Here is a 13504-nt window from a genome sequence, read left to right as displayed (position 1 = left end):
TTCAGCAGGTTAGGTTGGGGTGCCCTCTCTGGAGAAGGGTGAGAGTTTGCTACATAAAACCTTCCCAGCGATGCCTCATCTCACTCATTTCACTCGCGTTTAATCCAGAGGTAACCCATTCTAGAGAGCAGGTCTTACTGCTCCTTGTCTGTTGAGATCTTAGTGTCACCTGTGCAATCAGCCCCCTGCCCTGGGACCTCTGGCTTTGCCTGACGCCTGTCTGGGAGCCAGCCTGTTTGACCTGGCTCACAGCCCTGACCCTCCTCCCTCACAGTACCGCAATGCCAGCAACCCCCTGGCCCACTATGACACCACCGCCGAGGAGATCCTGCAGCAGTGTGATGGTGCGTACTTCCAACCCTGTCTTGATTGCATTTATCTCTAGTGGTCTATGTTAAGTCACCTGCTCTCTCCTTGCTAAACTCCTGTTCACCCCTCAAAACCCAACTCAAAAGTCTCCTCTCGGTAATACTTTCTAGGCTATTTCTCTGTAGCAGTTTCCTCCCTTCTTTGTGCCCTCTTGACCTCTGACCGTGCCTCACCTATGACTTCATACCCTTAATCCAGGTGTGTCTGTGTACCCAGCGGTAAGTCCTCCAGATTGCAGGAGCTGCTGAGTACAAAGAATAAGTGCATTGGGGGCTGGCAGGTGGCATGGTGGTTAAGGTGCTGGACTCCCACGTGGCCAACCTTGGTTCAAGTCTCAGACCTCGCAGCTTGCTTTCTCACTTTCTCTTTCTCCCTCTGTCTCTCTCTTTCTTTCTATGTCCTTCTCTGGTCAAATTAAAATAAATGAATAAATAAATAAAGTTAAATAAAATAATTAAAAAAAAAAAGAATGAGTGCATGCAGGCCTCAGGCTGGTGGTGAACAGCAGCAGGGATCAAGCCCCAACATGGGCATTGAACTCACATCCAGGACGTCTTTCTCATGCCAGAGTGAGTGGTGATGTCTGATTAGCTTACTCTGTTCAGGCATGAGGCTCCCTGGAACCTGCCACGGCCCGTAGGGGCTGGTGGTTTTCCTAAGAGATCCTTGCAGGGAGAAGGTGCCAGGAGCTTGGCACCCCGGCTTCCTGCTCAGTCTGGTGTTGGCGTAAGTGCAACCTAGTTCCACGCCTAGGAGGTAGGTAGAAAGGCCCAGGCCTTGGCTGGCCTGGGTTTCAGGCGTGAGAGCTCTCTCACCTGGCAGAAGCAGTGCTGTCTCGGCACGGGTGCCCATGGGCTAGGACTCCTGCTTGCCGAGCTCGGGCTTGTCTGCCCAGTGCTTGAGCTGCGCTGGCAGCGGTGAGAGCCCAGATGGTTTCTGAGCCAAAGCTGGGGTGATTTACCTCTTTCCTTAAATTCAGTTCATTACCCACATCGCTCAAGAACCAAACAGCCTGGGAAGTACTTAATTAAGATTCCCATGCCCAGTCCTCAGCCCCTCGTGCCCTCCCAACGGGCATGTGGTCTTTCCAGATTCAGCCAAGTGGGGATTTCCAGGCCTAGTATCTCTGAAAGGACTTGGGTCCCGTTTTCTGTGAACGCTTTCTGCTGATGCAGGACTGCTAGGCTCTGAGAATACGTTTCCTTTTGAACATTCTGACCTGCCTTGACCTGGATCAAGCCTGTTTTCACTGATGTTACTAAGGGTGGTGGCGGCTGGGTTATGACTGAAGAATGCTGCCCCCTAGGGAAGCTGGACATGCTGGTGGCTTCGGCAGGCACGGGTGGCACCATCACGGGCATCGCCAGGAAGCTGAAGGAGAAGTGTCCCGGCTGCAGAGTGAGTGGGGAAGCAGGCCCTGGGTGGGCAGGCGGGCCTGGGCTTGCTCGCATCTTTCCCCGTGCCTGAGCTGTGGCAGAAGGTGCCATCCCTGGCATGATGCACACATAGCTACTGCTTTAGAGCTGGAAGCTCTCCTTCCTGACGTGCGGCGTGGGCAGCTTCGCTGTCTCCCATAGTGTGTGACTCTGCGCAGCCTGCCTGGCTCAGGGAAAGTCGGAGCCCGGGCTAGGAAGGAACTCAGCAACTCGAGACGCTGCAGTCTGAAGGAGCTGGGGCTGGGTGGTCGCTCAATGTCTGATGTCCTAGAGGGACTTCCAGTGCTGACTGGGGCTGAGGTACCCACTTGGGAGGTCCAAGGATCAGCCCAGAAGCCCTGTGCCCTCAGCTTGCAGGTTCTGAGTCTGCTTCGCCTCGGGCAAGGGTTCAGCTGGGGTTTCGGAGACTTGGGGAAGAGCTCTGGATTTGGGATTGAAAGCAGGTCTTCACAGGGGCCGGTAGAAGTACCTGGGTTGGGGGGGCATCAAGTGCATTTCCTCCTGTGGTGGCGTTGCCCACCTCCAGGGTGAGCTTGGTGCCCAGTGCTGGCCCTGCCCCTGCAGGCTCCAGTGGCCCCACTAGTGGGTGGTCTCCCTGGGCTGTCGTGGGAACCCTGCACAGAGGAGTCCCCTGGGATGTCACTTCTTCCTGGGCACCTGTGTTCCCTCCAAGTGTCCTGTACTAGGCACGTAGTCGAGTTAAGTTGCATTGCTTCCCTCCCCAGGGAAGAGGGTGTTTTGCTAGAGGGTGTGTGCACTTGCCAGAGAGAGACAGAAAAAGGGAAAATGAGAAAGTACCCCCACCCATGGGGAATGGCCACACCAAAATCCCTTCCCCATTTCTCCTTTCGGGATTTTACGCAGGCTTTCCAAGCTGCTCAGTCTGCGACTTGAACTGCAGAGTCGGTCATATAGGTCCAGCTGCCTTAACTAGCAGGTCAACAGCTAGCCTGGTCATGTCGCTCTAAAACCTGGGTCCCTAGGTTTGTGTCTTGCCTCCGCGTCTCAGGAACAGGCCCCACGTCTGGTGAGCAGATCACGGACAGGCACTCTGTGGTGGTGACCTTGGCCACCTAATAACAGCCAGATGTGTCCAGAGGAGACTTTTGCCCAACTCAAATGCTGAAGCTGCCTGTCCTACAGATCATTGGGGTGGATCCTGAAGGGTCCATCCTCGCAGAGCCAGAGGAGCTGAACCAGACGGAGCTGACGGCCTATGAGGTGGAAGGGATTGGCTATGACTTCATCCCCACGGTGCTGGACAGGACGGTAGGTCAGGGTCACAGTGCTTGCTGGGAGGCAGAGTTGCAGTGTGGTCCCACCCCATACTGTGTGTTCACGCCTGGGCAACCACTGACCACAGGTGCCCATCCTGGCTTTCTTTCTGAGCGGGCACAGGAGAACAAGTACTGTTACGCACAATTAGAAGGTGGTCTCAGAGATCGAGACTCGCCCCGGCCTCGCTGGGCAAAGACTGCAGGCCAGAGACAGCCTGTGGCTGGGTCCTGCCATCCTAGGAAATGAGTGGAAACAGCCTGTGACTCATCTGCAGCCACTGAGCACAGACCAGGCACCTGCAGGGAAGGGCAGCGTGGGGTGGTTCAGCGAGGAGGGCAAGTGCAGGAAACGTAAGGACCCCGGAAAGTTCTCTCCTTCAGGGCTGTAGAGTAGGTTCTGGAGTGAGAGCCTCAGGACCCCTGCAGTGATGGGTGGCCGCCCTGCGGGCTGACTGGGAGGTTTGAGTTTCTACGCTCCAAGTATCTTAAGCAGGAAGGGTAGAGTTCCAGGTTTGCAAATGTGAGCTCTAGACCCCTGGAGGAGGGGCAGGCTGTGCCCACTGGCGCCTTGGCCACCTGGATAGAGGTGGTCTGGGAAGCTGACAGCGCTCTGCCGAGCACCAACACGGCCCGTGGTCTTGTCCTGCCACAGGTGGTGGACAAGTGGTACAAGAGCAACGATGAGGAGTCCTTCGCCTTTGCCCGCATGCTGATTGCGCAAGAAGGACTGCTGTGTGGTGAGTGGCCAGGGAACCTGCAGGTGGAGGGTGCAAGCAGCGTGGGGGCGCATGCCCTCTGCAGGCTTCCAGTCCAGTCCCATCAGACACAATCGCTCTGAGGCTGGGATGGCTGCGGCCATGATTCTCAGGTGGGGCCATCTGTCTATCCAGGCCCTCCTTAGGTCAGCCCGCTTGTCCTTGCTGTGACCAGGTGGGGTCACCTGCACAGGTAAGACTAAGCGGCCTCAGTATAGGGCTTTGAGCTATCCTTCTGGAACATTTCAGAGCATGACCAAAGCTCTCAGAACACTTGTTTTCCACAGTCAGGACCAGGCTTTTATTGGGATGGACTCTCCACCAACCAGGACCCACTTAAGGCCAGGGGAGACCTCAAATGCCCTGGAGAGGCTCGTGTGGGTCTGTCCCTCCAGCCTCCACGACCAGCTCTGGCCTCTGTGGACTGAGGCCCATCCAGGATCGACTCTCCATCTTCCACCCACCCCAGCCCTTGGCTCCCTGCTGGGAGTAGGGACACAGTGCTGGGCCAAGGAGCACCGTGGCCACACGGGGAAAGAAGGCCCTGTGGACAGCAACTTGTTTAGGGTCTCAGGGACTTAGGGGATGCCACCGAACGTCTACCCACCCTGAAACTCACACAAGGACATGATATGTGGCCATTTAAGTGTGTCTTCCTCCTGCGTCCTGCCATACCAGGGTAGAGGAAAGGAATGGAAATAGCCCCCAGTGTGGTGAGGCTCAGTGTGGACAGCTGAGCCCCAAACTAGATTGGAGTAAGCCCCTCTTGATTGAAAAACCTCCCCAAAATGTTGTTTTAAAAGTCACATGGTCCCACCTGTGGCAGGTGCTCTTGGTACTCTCCCTGCCCCATATTTCCAGTGGAAACCAAGCCTCAGCTCTCGGAGCTCATAAGCAGGACTGCTGCCCCGCGTTAGCAGGGCCCTCCCGCAGTGCGCTTGGTGGCCAGGTAGAACTCGCTCCCTCAGGCCCTCCTGAGCCTACGTGAACCCAAACTGGAGGGGCCACTGTAGCCACCACTGGATGTGACCTGGCGCTCTGAAGGCTGGGAACAAGTAAAGTCACCGTGTGCCTCAGTGTCTCCTTTATGAAGTGAGGCTCAGTGTCTTCTGCCTTGTGGGCAGCCAGGTAGCTGCTGGCCTCGTGATGGGGCCGTCCACGTGACCATGTGGCCACCCCCAGCACTCAGCTCATTTGCCTGGCATCCTAAGCCCTAGTGTTTCTCTGGCACCCATGCCTGCCCTTTCTGAGCAGAGCCCCAGTTCTAGAGGTCTGCGCTCCTGGAAAGGGTTCAGCTAGGAAGCCAGGAACACGGTGGAAGGCCCATGGCGTATGAGGAGAAAGTTGATGCCCAGTGAGAGGCAGGGTCCACTGGGGCCAGCTCCTCCACCCAGAGGTAGCTGCTGTTGACAGCTCCCCAAAGACCCTCCCAGAGCATGCCTGGGTATGTGGGTGTCACAACACGTGCATGCACACCACATGTCCACACTCAGCAAGTCTGACCGGGGCCCTCTCTGCAGGTGGCAGTGCCGGCAGTGCCATGGCCGTGGCTGTGAAGGCTGCTCGGAGCCTGCAAGAGGGTCAGCGCTGCGTGGTCATCCTACCTGACTCGGTGCGGAACTACATGTAAGTTAGGATGTTCACCCTGCCCCCTGCCTCCGGCCTCCACCCTGGAGGCCCTGCTGTCCATGGGGAGCTGGGGCCTGGCCAGCAGGTACACCCCAACCCCCATCTTCTTGGCCTGCTTTAGCCTCCCCTTGGGTCTTCTAAACAAGTGTGAAAGTCAGTGCAGGGCCCTAGAGAGAGGGACGGGGCCTCATAGAGGCACGCTGCTCCCCCTGGCAGCCCCTCCTGTCCCCGGGTGCTGCCCACTGTGCCTCTAAGGCCCCTGGGCCCAATAGTCCACAAGCTGCCAGGGCTGGGATGGCCCTCCTGCTTCCCTGTCTGCCCTACCCACTCATGTGGACACCAAGAGAGCCCTGGCTGGGGTCAGGCAGCCCCTTGGGATTTGCTGTGAGATGTTTGCCTGGTGATGTCCGAGGTCCCTTGAGCGCTAATGTCTGGACTCACTGGACGACAGATCTAGCCCCTTGTGGGGCTCAGAGCCCACAGCTCCCAACCCCTCCCACTGCTGGGCTAATGCATGCCTGGGCTCACCACCTGACACTAGGTAGCTCACTCCATACCAGGTCTCACTGGGTGCTAGAGGGGGAGAGAAAAGGACTCAACCCCCTTGTCCCCTCCCCACAGACCCACAAGATTCCTCCATGGCCTGAGCTCAGCTACCCTTGTTAGGCCAGGCATTTCTGGTGGGCATCCCATTTAGATCTGCAAGTGTGGGAGGCTTGTGTGAGTGCCCACCCCCAAGGTGTCCTGAGCAGAACCCCACGTACCCTCAGGTACCTGCTGGCCTGCATGTGTGTACATGTGCATGTGAGTATGAATGTGTGTGTGTGTACGTGTTTGTGTGTGTGTAAGAGAGAGAGAGAGTGTCTGAGTGGCCACGAATGATTGAGTGGGCATGTGCATGTACACATGTGTGTCAGCTGCTGGGGGTCATCTCTACCCCCCACTATGTTGATCCTTGGCTGCCTCTAGGGCAGGTTCCTGGCAGCCCCCGAAACCCCTATGGGATGAACTCTCTCTCCCAGAGCACATGTGGAGGGCCAGGGAGAGACTTCATAGAGTGGAGAACCTTCTGGGCTCGGACTCATTCCGCTCAGGCATTATTTACCCTGGTTGACCAGATGCCCCAGTTCCCACTGGGGGTCTTTCAAGGTCTAGCCTTTTGGCTTTTCTTTTTGGGCCCTACCCAGCCATTTGGAGTGCTCTGGACCAGCAGGGGCCAAGGAGGCATGCTGGGTTTTCTCAGAACTAGTCCCTGTGCATGCATGTGCCCCTCAGGGAAGAGGCCATAGTAGTCCCGGGTCAGGCCTCAGTGACCTCATGACCCCTATCCCTGTAGGTCCAAGTTTCTGAGTGACAAATGGATGCTGCAGAAGGGCTTTATGAAGGAGGAGGACCTCATGGTGAAGAAGCCGTGGTAAGGATGTCTCTGAGAAGAAGCACATGTTCCTGGGCTAAGGGGGCCTGAGCCCTGTCCAGCCCAGCTGATGGCCATGGCGCCGCCCTTGGCCTGGGTTCCCTGCTTCCAGTCCTTAGCCCCAGCCCTGGCTCTTCCCACAGGTGGTGGCATCTCCGCGTTCAGGAGCTCACTCTGTCAGCCCCACTGACGGTACTGCCCACGGTCACCTGCGAGCACACCATTGAGATCCTGCGCGAGAAAGGCTTTGACCAGGCACCTGTGGTTGATGAATCAGGGTCAGTGCAGCCGCCCCTGCCCCTCCCCATCCAGATCTGTACCCTCCGGGACCTGCCATGAGCCATGGGGACCCCTCAGCTGACCTCAGTCACTTTGTACCTGGATGGGAGCTGGCCAGATGATCTCTTTGGGCCTTTATGCCTCTGACTCACCCCCACTTCACTCAGGTGTGCAGGCCTGTCTGGGCCCCAAGCCGAGAGGCAGGTGACAGACAGCTAGGGCCGTGTCTAAGTGGAAATGGGGCAGACATGCCTAAGTGGCCAGTTGTCCAGCTTCTAGCTCTGACAGTCCTGTATCTGAGACTCTGATGGCTGGTCAGCCTCATATTTGTCAGACATCCCAAGGGCTCATTGCTTTTTGTCCTTCTCCCCGTTTGGTTTCTGCTCTGTTCCTGCTTCACGTGCATTCAGCATGGGTGCTGGATTCTAAGAGGAATTCTATATTTGACTGGAGACCACCCTCGGCCATCTGGGAAATGGTGAAGGGCATGCACTGACCCCCTACCTTGTCTCTGCTTTTCCCAGGGTGATCCTAGGGATGGTGACTCTCGGGAACATGCTGTCATCCTTGCTTGCTGGCAAGGTGCAGCCAGCAGACCAGGTCCGCAAGGTCATCTACAAGCAGTTCAAACAGGTGCGTGCCATGTTTCTCTAGAGCAGCTGGCGCTGAGACTCGCTGATCCCCAAGGTGAGCGGCAGCACTAAGCACTGGGTTCCTGGCCCCCAAGTACCACACTGAAGGTCAGCCACAATGGCTACACCCTGTCAAAATCATAAACCCAATAATTTGCCCACCTTTAGAGGAGAGAAGCCCTAGCGGGGGAATGCTTCTCACCAGCGAGGTCTCACTCACTGCTATATTCGGCCCTACCGGCTCATTAGCAGCCCAGAGACCATCCTCTTAGCCAGGCTGGGCATCTACCAGGGCATCTTATAACATCCAGCCCTGATCCCTGCCCGTGGATGCATTCACCTGCCAATTCCTGGTATGCCTAATTGATAAGAGCTAGAACATTCTGAGAAGTCCCAGCATGGCCCCTTGCTGTGCAGGTCAGACCTGAGGTTGTCCTGCTCCCCCATCACACCCCGCACGCTGCGTTCCCTGATGGAGGGTGGTGGTGTCAGCGTCACATCTGGAAGGCGGCCAGTGCCGCAGGCCACGAAGAGCTCACAGACTTAGAGTGTAAGCAGAGAGAAAAGGTTTATCCACTTTCCGAGAAAGGAAAGGGGCCAGATGCAGAGAGCTGCATCAACCCTGAAGGGTAAGAGGTATGGGTTTTTCCTGGGTTTGCAAGGGCAAGGGGATTAGAGTTGGGTAACTATTTTTTTTTTAAAGAGGCTTTTGCCTTAGGCATGTGCATTAGCTAGAGAGAGAGCCAGAGACAGAAACAGTGAGAGGGAAAGTGAGAAGTCACTGCCCCTTCCCCATTCTCCTCCCAGGATCGTGAGCACATATGCACACACACCTGACGTGCACACATGTTTTAAGCCATCAGCCCTGGGACTCAAACTGCGATCGGCCCTGTGGGAATCCAGTAACAAAACCGCTACACCATCTGCAGGCCCCTGTGGTTAGGTAATTAAGGTAGCCCTGGGACAGGACACCTGTTGGCCCTGGGGCTGTTCGGCTGCTGTGGTCTGCCATGTATCTTGTTTGTTGTTAGCCGTGGCGCTGGCGTTGACGGATATAACAACCTTTATGTCTGCAGGCAAGAACTTATGGGGAAAAAAAAAACAAGGTCAGCTGCCTGCCATGAGAAATACAAGGAAGGGTTGGTCCACTCAGGAGAAAGGAAGGGGGTAGAAAGGCACGGAGGCACCCTTTCGGCCTTCCCCGCCCACCTAGCCTGCAGCCCCTGATTGCGCAGAGCCTACTGAGTGGGAGAGGCTGAGGTTCAGCCCAAATCTAGGAACAGATCGGAATTCTCTCTCGTCTCACACACTCTAAAAATTCCCCAGAACCCATGCACCCCTCACATTTCTGTCTCCACTGTCTCTTAGAACCTGCAGGGCCCCTTGCTGCCTCTGACCCCCATAGGTGAGGCTCTGCGGCCCTGGCTCCATGGCTCCATGCCCGACTGTCTTGCTCCTCCCTTGCCCGCCTGGAGCGCATTGCCTCCTACTTTTCCTGAGCTCTGCCTGAGTCTGGCCCTGCTCACCCTGCTGCAGGCCTCAGCCCAGATGCCCTTCCTTGGCCTCCCCAACCACTCGGGCCCCCACTGTCCCCCCAGTACTCACCATGATGGGATATTTCTTAAGCCTCTATCAAGCCTTTCCTGCCTGGCCCCTCTGCCTTAGCTCCCTCCTAACTTCCATCCTGGGCCCCCAAGGGCTCATCAAGCAGGGGGTACGGTGTCCAGCCAGGCTGCAGCTGGGGCCACCTTCCAGCCCATCCAGTTGCCCATTGGTTCTTCTTGAGGTTTCTTTCCTTCCTTTCCACTCCTTCCTTCCATTCTTTACTGAGCTATCGTTCATATAAGGAACATATTTAATGTGCACAACTGGATGATTTTGAAACCATCACACGTGTCCATTACCTCAGACGCTTGCTGAGCCCTCCCCTCCTTGTGTCCCCGCCCGCTCCGCAGCAGTGGCTGTCTGTTTTCTGTGCCTCTAGGCTGCATCCTGAGGAGCCATGAATACACAGAACCACGTGATGGCTGCCTCTTTCACACGGCAGAACCATGTGAGGTCCAGGCTCCTTTCCCTGCTGGGTCCTGTTCCATCGCACCTCTGGCTTTGGTGTTGATGCTCCACTGTCTGCTCATGCCCCTGACACTGATGGGACCAGCTCTGCCGCACCCTGGCATGTCTGGTGAAGCGAGGTCCTCGCTCCTCCTCTTATGCCTCTGCCCCTCAGTGTCTCTGCTTTAGCATTTTGTTTTTTGTTTTTTTGTTTTGTTTTGTTTTTTGTTTAAGAGTTTTTGTTTTGTTTTGTTTTGGTCTGGTCAAAGGGTGCATGTGCTTGCTGGAGAGAGACAAAGACAGTGACAGTGAGATGGAAAGTGAGAATCTACCTCCCCGCCAGGGGCAATGGCCACACCACAATCCCTTCTCCTCCATTCTCCCCCCACTGGGAGTCCAGTGATGTAAGCATTATGCCATCTGCTGGCCCCTGGTCTGGTGGGTTTTTAATCTTTTCTTCTTCTTCTTTTTTTTTTTTTTTTTTAAGTTTGCTACAGGGTGCACACATTTGTGAGAGAGAGAGGAGAGGGAGGGGGGAAAGTGAGAAAGCACCCCACCCCTGGGAGCATGACTATGCCACATCCCATCTCCTCCATCTCTTCCGTTCTCTTCTTGGGATTTTGGGTCTTTCCGGTGTGTTTTTCAAACCCCTGGGTCTGAGACTCAAACTGCGTGGTTGGCATATGGGAATCCAACCATCCAACCACCACACCACCTGCTGGCTCGATCTTGTTTTATTTTCATGCTGGCAGGAACTGAACATGTAAGGGCAGAGCTCCTGGCTGCAAGCCCAGCGCCCAGATGTGTTTTCCCCCTTGGGCCAAGTCAGACCTAAGGGAAGCCTTACTCCAGAGCTCAGCCGAGCTCCTCAGCCCGCTTACCCCGCTGCCAGCAGGCGTACCACCGAGGTGTGTGTCGTCTCAACACAGCGCTTCCACATCCTGCCACTCCGAGGCTAGGCTGGCCCTGCAGGAGCAAAACATGTTAGGGGCCGCCCAGGTGTCTGGCTGAGCTCTGAGCACTGAGAGGCAGGTGTGGACAGAGGCAGGATGTCCTTCAGCAAAAGCACCAGGCCTCCCATTCCAGGAAACATCGTAGCTTCCATCTGCCGGGCACGTGGCCATACCCAGCACTGGTCTTTCAGCCCACCTTGGGGGTCTGGCCACCCACAGGAGAGGCACAGGGAGGACCCAGCCTTCACAGTTCCCTTGGGTGTTCTCGCCACTGGCTTTTGGCACAGAGGAGAATCCTGACCTTTCAGACCACATTCAGTGTCCGACTGCATGACAGCAGATGGGGGAGTTTGGCTCCCATGAACTTGCATCGTTGCTTAGGGCTTGCCGTGTGACGTCCATCAAGCCTGCCCTCAGATGCGGCCACACTGCCACACTCTGCTCTCAGCTTAGGGCAGTGTCGACGCTTTCCTGCCTGCGCTGCGAACTCAGCCTTCCCCAGGGAGATCATCCTGCACCACAGGGTCCAAACAGGACATCCGGGGCGGTCCTGGTGTGTGGTCCACTGGAGTTTGGCAAGCATCTTTCGGTTTGCCCAGTTGTCCTCACCACGTCCAGGGTTTTGTCCCATCCTGGTGACATTTCCCCAGAAATCAATGGCTATGCAGGCTATGGGTAGGCAGAGTCCTGCAGGTGTCAGCTGACCTCAGATGGAAGTCACGATAGTGGCCCACCCCCCTTTCTCCCTCGCCCAGCCCCTGGCAGGCACTGGCCTTTGAACCCGCGCTGGCATTAGCAATGTCCTGGAGTTAGGGCACACACACACATCCCTTTCAGGTGGCTCTTTCATGGAGCACCTGCACTCAAGCTTCCTGGCATCCTGGCGTCAGCTCACCCAGGTGTCCTTTCAGGTGTCATGGGTCTGACATCTGTTAGGATCCTCTGAGCAACGTGGGTTTTTCCTGTTGTCCCATGTTCCTGTCCATGGTGGCCTGCCAGGACAACAGCCCTCAGGCCTGGCCACATGGTCCCTGACTGTGCCTCTCTTCCAGATCCCCCTGACGGACACGCTGGGCAGACTCTCCCACATCCTGGAGATGGACCACTTCGCCCTGGTGGTCCACGAGCAGATCCAATGTGAGTGGCCAAGCTGTGGGCACTGGGTTCTCGTTGGGGGCAAGACCACCAGGCCAGGACATGGGCCTGTGTGCTACTTCCCTGCCGTGTGCAGTTTTCTGGGGAGCAGGTGGTGCCAGCCTGAGGGCCATGTGGGGCATGCTGAGCTCCAGGCGGGCTCTCATGCCGGGTGCGGGCTCAGGTGTTCAGAGCCCTGGGCTCCTGGGAGGCAGCAGTCTTGGCCACTCTGAGGGACAATCCTAGGAAAATCTGGAACATCTGTGATTCTTGAGACCTAGCACTGTCCCATATCCTTGTGGAGGGTGGTCCTGCTCTGACAGCCTCCTGGACTTTGGGGAGGTGCTCTGAAGGGAAGCCTCCTCATGGAGCTCAGAGAGACACTCGCAGAGGCCATACTCGGCACTCAGCTCCTAGGTGGTTCCGGAGCTGAGTAACTCCTGGTCACAGAGCGTCTTCCTGGGCACCCTGACCACCTCCATAGGCCAAGAGAGTTGGTCTCACCTTCTGGCTAAGAAGTGACAGTCACAGACTTTAAGCCCTTCCCAGGGCTCACAGGAAGAATTGGGAAGGCCTTGAAGCCCATCCGTGAGGCCCACCCACCTGCTGATCTGTACCGTGGGCATGCTAGCTCAGACCTGCTGAGGGCTGGTCAGTGAGGGCCTGGGGCACCTCTGTCTAATCCCTCTCCCGTCCTTGGCTCTACAGCACGGGACCAGGCCTGGTCAGGAGTGGTGGGGGGGCCTGCAGGTATGTACGCCCTGTCCACCCCCCGGGAAATGGCTCCTAGGGTAGGAATCGCAGGCTTCCGAGGTCCCCGAGCATGGGTGGGCGGGCTCCTCCTTTCAGTCACACATTCGCAGGTGCTCCTGACTTAGGCGGGGATTAAATCCCGATAAACGCACCGCAAAGTCTAACAACTGCTGTAAACCGAGGACCATCTGTACTTGTATTTGAACATCCCTCCCTTAAAAAAGATATGGATACAATTTCTGGGTCCATAGTGATTTTCTTAGGCCCACCCCTGCTTATTACCCTGTCTGCTGCTTTCAAGCCAGTGGGTGTGACGGACCTTGGCCCACAGGATCCGAGACTCACACCTGGTCCTCTACAGGCTGTCACCCTTCCAGCCTTAGACTGGCGTGTTAGGGCCAGGCTGTGTGGCTCTCGTAGCCTGCATCTCAGTGGCACAGGGAGTGACAGAGCTGAGGCCAGGCTTCTCCAAAGCTGTCCCTTTGTCTCAGTGTCCCCAAAACACTAGCAGCTTATCTCTGGGTTCCCCTGGTTTTTCCTGAGGCTCCAGGGGGTCATCAAGGTACCTGGCCCCTCCGCCATGAAGGCAGGCTCTAAGGACCGTAGCAGAGCTGGAAAGAGGGCTCAGGGCTTCTCAGTCATGCCTGCTGGCCCCTCGGTGGCCTCTTTTTCTTTTCTCTTTAAATTATTTATTACATTGACTATTATTATTTTTTAATTTGCTATAGTCCCAGGTCTGGGACTTAAACCATGGTCGGCAATGTGGGAGTCCAGCACCCTAACCACCACGCAACCTGCTGGCTCCTCAGGGGGCTTCTTTT

At 56.4% G+C, this 13504-nt stretch overlaps 1 protein-coding gene across 4 annotated transcripts in view; it reads left to right on the top strand.

Moving 5' to 3' along the window:
- The window catches only part of CBS (cystathionine beta-synthase), a 28438-nt gene that overhangs the window by 13033 nt on the left and 1901 nt on the right, over window positions 1–13504 (top strand). For 2 of the 4 annotated variants that reach the window (XM_006169426.1, XM_027768632.1), the window contains 10 exons: window positions 275–344; window positions 1676–1767; window positions 2949–3074; window positions 3735–3819; window positions 5358–5463; window positions 6803–6880; window positions 7024–7158; window positions 7684–7792; window positions 11849–11933; window positions 12639–12680. In XM_006169426.1, the coding sequence (XP_006169488.1) occupies window positions 275–344; window positions 1676–1767; window positions 2949–3074; window positions 3735–3819; window positions 5358–5463; window positions 6803–6880; window positions 7024–7158; window positions 7684–7792; window positions 11849–11933; window positions 12639–12680 (928 nt within the window). Of the gene's footprint in view, window positions 1–274; window positions 345–1675; window positions 1768–2948; window positions 3075–3734; window positions 3820–5357; window positions 5464–6802; window positions 6881–7023; window positions 7159–7683; window positions 7793–11848; window positions 11934–12636; window positions 12681–13504 lie in introns of those variants that run through there. The other 2 variants (XM_014584542.1, XM_006169427.1) reach the window with 2 other exon arrangements.

Source organism: Tupaia chinensis, unplaced genomic scaffold (assembly GCF_000334495.1).
Source record: "Tupaia chinensis unplaced genomic scaffold, TupChi_1.0 Scaffold147038_1, whole genome shotgun sequence".
NCBI lineage: Eukaryota > Metazoa > Chordata > Mammalia > Scandentia > Tupaiidae > Tupaia > Tupaia belangeri.
This window is presented reverse-complemented; position numbering and strand designations above follow the sequence as displayed.